General features: G+C 49.4%; 1 protein-coding gene across 1 annotated transcript in view; it reads left to right on the top strand.

The window, feature by feature from the left end:
- The first annotated feature begins 214 nt into the window (after positions 1-214).
- Positions 215-5,942, top strand: part of Cmpk2 (cytidine/uridine monophosphate kinase 2) — a 17,751-nt gene continuing 12,023 nt past the window's right edge. Inside the window, exons 1-3 of the mRNA XM_031356600.1 lie at positions 215-1,240; positions 2,596-2,710; positions 5,175-5,376. Coding sequence (XP_031212460.1) covers positions 560-1,240; positions 2,596-2,710; positions 5,175-5,376 — 998 coding nt within the window. The 5' untranslated portion in view covers positions 215-559. The remainder of the gene's footprint in view (positions 1,241-2,595; positions 2,711-5,174; positions 5,377-5,942) is intronic.

Here is a 5,942-nt window from a genome sequence, read left to right on the forward strand (position 1 = left end):
TCTCCTCCCCTCCCCTCCTCCTCCTCCATCTCCCTCTCCCCCTCCCCCTCTTTCCCTTCTCTTCTCCCCCTCCCTCTCCCCCTCTCTCCCTCCCTCTCCTCTCCTCTCTTTCCCCCTCCCCCCCCATGTGTCTGTGTTTGTGTGTGTGTGGTGGTGGTGGTGTGTTTTCTTGATGAGATCCCTTTGTGCCCCAGTGTCCAGCTCCCCAAGTCCTCATACATACAACAGAAGTAGGTTCAAAACTGGGGCTAGGATCACCTGCCACCACAGAACTAAGTCACACAAAGCTGATTCCTCAGGAGAGCCTGGAATTCTCAAGAGTAGGCGTTGCCAGGGGACCATACCAGTATTAGCAACACGCCAGAGCCCCAGGGCCAGAATTTCCTAACTGCGGTTAAAGGCGCGGCTGTGATGGGAGGAGAAGCTCAAGCCCTGGAGTAGCACGGCCACACGTGAAGTCTCAGCCGCAGCTGCCTTCTTCACTTTCGTTTCCCAGGGATCCTGGATCTGTGGGCACAGCGGTTTCGTTTCCGAGGCGTGGCGGAGGGCGCGGCCCGGGATGCCCATGGCCCTAATAAGCCGCCCTCGAGCCCCGCTGTGGCTCGGGCGACTGTCCCGGAGGCTGTTCGCGCGACACGGGGCCTGCACAGAGACCATGGCTCGGCCGCGGCGCTTCACTGTGGAGTTGCCTGATTGCTCCCTGACTCACTTCGTCCTGGAGGACGCGGCAGGCCACAGGGATGCACGTCTGGTAGAGCTGCTAGGGCCCCCCGGACGCAGCTACGCGCTGTGTGTGCCCCTGGCTCCAGGCGAAGGCTGCGGGCCCCGGGTGCAGGCGGCCCGGGTGCACCAGCGCCTGCTGCAGCAGCTGCGCCGGGGTCCTTTGCAGAGGTGCCAGCTGAACAAACTGCTGGGCTACGGTCCGGGCGATCAGGCCGGCGAAGCTCAGCATGGCTTCCTGCTGCGCGACCCTTGCGACCACCCTGACACCCGGCGCGACTTGCTCCAGCTTCTGGGCTCCTGCCAGGAGGCGGCGCGTCCGCAGTTGGCCGAGTTCCAGGCGGACTCCCAGGGTTTGCTGTGGCAGCATCTGTGGGAGTTGCAGGGAGACAGGCCGGTGCAGGTGGAGTGCGCATGCGTCCTGCCGGCACAGGAGCCTCATTTGCATCCATTGCTGCCAGATCTGCTGAACTCTGCGGTGTTCCAAGACCGGGACGCTGCACGGGCTGTACTGGAGGAGGTAAGAGGTTTTTTTTTTGTTTTGTTGTTTTGCTTTGTTTTGTTTTGTTTTGTTTTGTTTTAAGCTGGGGACTCTGCACTTTGTTTGGCCAATCAAGTGCTTTCCGCCGTGTGTGTTTATTCTTATTCACGAACCAGGTGGTGTAGGCAAAACAGGTAGGCTCTGTGTTAGACACTGGTGCTGCCTTCAGTATTTCGTGAGTAGGTTTCTGTCACCTTAGTGTCCCATGCATCCAACACCTGGCTGTTAATACATTCTCAAAGGCCTGTAGGGGGAGTAAAGAGTCCCTTGGAAATCCGGAGAAGGAAGTCAGCCAGATAAAGGGATAATTTGCTAAACATCATGGGGTGCAGGAGATGCTAGGTGCATCAAAGAGTGTAAGAGCACGTAAGTATTCAGCTGGTTTGTGGGCCATATGGGGTCCCTCAATTGCTCAAGCGTTTTTTTGCTTTTATCCCCCCATACTCCCAACACACACATACTTATCATCTGTAAATGTCCTCCGTCTGTTATGGAGGAACAAGAGATTTCTAGCAGAGTCTCCAGGGAAAAGCCTAAGGTTGTGTTGCACTCAAGCAGTGCTTTGGGGCTTGCTGGCTTCAGTAGCTAACACGGTATTATAAATGGTGGGACAGGGCTAGAGGGTGGCCAAAAGCCCCTTGCCAACCAGTCTGGCGATCAGATGTCTGGCATTTGTCAATTATGCACTTTCAGCTCATTTCTCCAACACTCTGCCTCAGTTTCCTTAATCCATGAGGTGGTAGTAACAGAAGCATCCACACCGACTGACCAGTCTAATACTTATGAAGCTCTTTGGAGCGTGTCTTGCTCACAGGGAGCATTACCAGTAAATGAAAGTGGGCCTCAGATGAAGGTCTTAGGGGCATGGGATATGGGGATGAACAGTGAGCAACTTCAGATTCTCAGCAGATGCTGCAGCAGCAGCTTTGAGCACTTTCTCAGCCTCCTGGGTCCTCTAGGAGCATGTGCGTGTTTGGTTTGGTGGTGGTAGGGTGCAGATGCACTTGTTTACAGGGTGACTCTAGTTCCCCAGGCCTCCTGTTCCCAGCAGGACCTATAGTTCCACTGTGGCTGTGGTTGGAATTACGTGTCTACCTGTCCTTCCCATAGGGTAAGCTGGCCAATGAAGGATTGAGGCTGTGTAATTGCAAACAATTGCAGCCTTTTTGTGAGCCTGTCTCAGCTTTTAAATACTAGGATCCCATGTCTAGACATTGTGTTCAATTTGGAATAGGCCTCTTTAGCATTGGGCAGTGGTGTCTTTGGCAGATACAGGTTCTCCAAAGCCCCACTACTTACTTCCTCATGCACAGATTATTTTTTTTCCCCTACAGTGCACATCCTTTATTCCAGAAGCCCGGTCAGTGCTTGACCTGGTTGACCAGTGCCCAAAGGAGATCCAGAAAGGGAAGTTCCAGGTCATTGCCATTGAGGGACTGGATGCCACTGGTAAGCAAACACTGCTTGGTACTTTTTGTCAGTGCCACAGACTGAGCGGTTGCAGGAGGTCATTCTTGAAATAGCCAATGCCAGGCTGACACTGGGACACAAGGAAGAGTTAATGGAGCTTTCAGCGGGTCCTGCTCTGCTAATGTCTCCAGAGGACACCCAAGGCCATACCCAAGCTGGATTCTAAGAACCAAGATTAGATCTAAGAGCAGATTAGGCCACGGGGACAAGGAAGAGGGAAGCATTGGCTGAGTGAGGTGCTTATGTCCAGGATCCAGGGGCCATTGAGAGGCCTCGTAGAGAAAACTGAGGAAAGGAGACAATGGAAGCTTCCTGAGCTTCTCAAGAGGGATCAGAGTATGGCGATATGTTAATGTTGTAACCAAGCCCAGGGGAAGGCTGATGGTGATGGATGCTTCAGACTTCTGGGTCACTTGGATGAATTCAGACTACTGGATTATTTTTTTTGTTCTGGTGATTACATTGCCCTTTTTTTTTTTTTTTTTTTTTTTTTTTTTTGTCAATTTGACACAAATTAGAGTCATCTGTGAAGAGGAACGCTCAAATGAGAAAATGCCTTCATCAGATTGGCCTGTTGGTGGAAACTTATTTTTTCTTGATTGATGATTAATGTGGGACGATCCAGCCCACTGTTGGTGGTGCCACCCAGGACAGAGGGTCCTGAGCTATATAGAAAGCATGCTAAGCAACCCAGGAGGAGGAGGAGGAGGAGGAGGAGGAGGAGGAGGAGGAGGAGGAGGAGGAAGAGGAAACCAGTAAACAGCATTCCACCATTGTCTCTGCTTTAGCTCCTGCCTGCTAGGCTCTTGCCTTGAATTACTAACCTGCCATCCCTCAGTGATAGAGTGTGTCCTGGGTGTTGTAAGATGAAATACACTCATTTCTTCCTGATGATAGATTTGGTCAGTTGCAGTCATAGCAACAGAACACAAACTAGGGACCCAGGACTGGTGTTTGAAACTAGAGATTTCACACATGCTAGGTAAGTGCTTTACTGTGGTTTACTTTACAGATCCACATCCCTGGCCCTGGACTGTTATCTTTAATAATTTCAAAGGTCCATTCCTCATGGGCATATCTTGTGTTATGGGTGTCAGGGGAATGGCTGTAACTCATTGTCCTGACTCTGACTGCAAGTCATCAGGTGGGAGAAACAGTATGCATGGCATTCAGCTGGCCCTCATCACTGATCAAAGGCCTAGTCCTGGTTGTTTTCAGCCACAGCTAGAAGGTTAACACCAGCTGTCCACTTGTCAGTGGGTATTTATTTATTTTTGATATGTTATTTTGCACTTAGAGATAATTCAGATTCTGTAAGACAAAAGGAAACACAAACCTTTAACCTCATACCCCTGTGTGTACACATGTGAAGTTCAGAAAGTGAGAGCAAGGAGAGGAGATGGCTGCTGCGTCCTGAGTTCAGTCCCACCAAGGAGGCTCCATTACCTTCTCTACTTTTTAGTGACTCAGTGAATACTCTTCTGTGGAACTGGGCATTCAGATCATGGTATATGTTGACTGTTTTCTCATAGCACACACAGCAGGTCAACACTGTTGGAATCTGCCTGAACAGTGGAGAACAGTAAATGAGCAGTTGGAGATGAAGTCTTGCTATCTTGAATATTAAATATGATAGAGGGAAAAGGCTATAAGTTTAAACAGTTGGAACTCAGGGAGGTCTGAGAATAGCATCTGTCTAGGGTAGATTATGCCTTATCATTGTAGTCCTGTGCTCCAGGCAATGGGTGGGACATCTGAGATGGGCCCAGGAAGTGACCCAGAACAGTATAGCATCCAGAGCTATGCAGAAAGGAGAACAAAGATATACCTAAATATACCCTAAAGAAGGGACTTGAATTGAACTCTGACCTGCCAGACGTAAGAGCTCTAAACCCCAAGCCAAATGCCAAGCACAGAGTAGCAAGAGTGGCAGGAGTGGCGGGGGAGAGCAGAGTGGCCTTTGGAGGAGAGTCGAGAAGAAGTGGGGCTGGAACAGATGGAGAGAAGCTGGGCAGAAGGACTACAAGGCTGGAGCAGATGGATCTCTAGAGGAGTGAGCAGAAGCAGCAGAAGAACATGAAAGGGTCCAGGGAAAGGAGACTGTCTTAGTTAGATGTCTGATGTTTTATAAACACCATGACCAAAGCAACTCAGGTGTTTTATAAATACCATAACCAAAAGCAACTCAGGTTTATTTCATCTGACAGCTTGCAGCCCATCATGAAGGGAAGGTCAGGGCAAAACTCAGATAGGAACCTGGAAATAGGCCATTGAAGGCATGCTACTTACTGGCTTTCTCCTCTAGACTTATTCAGCCTGCTTTCTTATACAACCCAGGGCATTACAGGTTAAAGACCTTTTTTCTTCCTCGGTTAATAGGTTAATGTTAACCTTCGAGAGCCCCATGGCGGCTTCAGTACTCTGCTTTGTTTATGTCCTGTAGGTAAGACCACACTGACACAGTCAGTGTCAGAGTCTCTCAAGGCTGTCCTCCTACAGTCGCCACCCCCCTGCATCAGCCAGTGGAGGAAGATCTTTGATGATGAACCTACTATCATTCGAAGAGCATTTTATTCTTTGGGCAATTATCTCGTGGCTTCTGAAATCGCTAAAGAATCAGCCAACTTTCCTGTTATTGTAGACAGGTGGGTAGTAAGATGTCTTCTCCCTAAAATGTCACTCACTCTCTCCTTTTTTTTTTTTAAGTTGTAATTGTTGTTTTTATTTACTCCTCCAAGGATTCTGTTTATTATTTTTTCCATGTTCTTTCTTTTATTAGATATTTTCTTTATTTACATGCAAATTTCTCCTTTCACAGTTTCCTCTCCAAAAAACAAAGAAACAAACAAAAACAACAAAAACAAACCCCTGTTGCCTCCCCCTTCCCCATGCCTGCCACCCCACCCTCTCCCATCTATTGGCCCTGGCATTCCCCTACACTGGGGCACAGAACCTTCACAGGGCTGAGGTCCTCTCCTCCTATTGACGATTGAATTTGCAATTCTACTATATACATGCTGCCAGAACAATCAGACCCACCATGCATGTGCCGTCCTTGGTTGGTGGTTGAGACCCTGGGAGCTCTGAGGGTACTAGTTAGTTCATATTGTTCTTCCTAAGGGGCTGCAAACTCCTCAGCTCCATTGGTCCTTTCTCTAACTCCTTCATTGGGGACCCTCTACTCAGTTCAATGGATGGCTGTGAGCCTCTA

This window comes from Mastomys coucha, unplaced genomic scaffold (assembly GCF_008632895.1).
Source record: "Mastomys coucha isolate ucsf_1 unplaced genomic scaffold, UCSF_Mcou_1 pScaffold6, whole genome shotgun sequence".
In the NCBI taxonomy this organism is placed as follows: domain Eukaryota; kingdom Metazoa; phylum Chordata; class Mammalia; order Rodentia; family Muridae; genus Mastomys; species Mastomys coucha.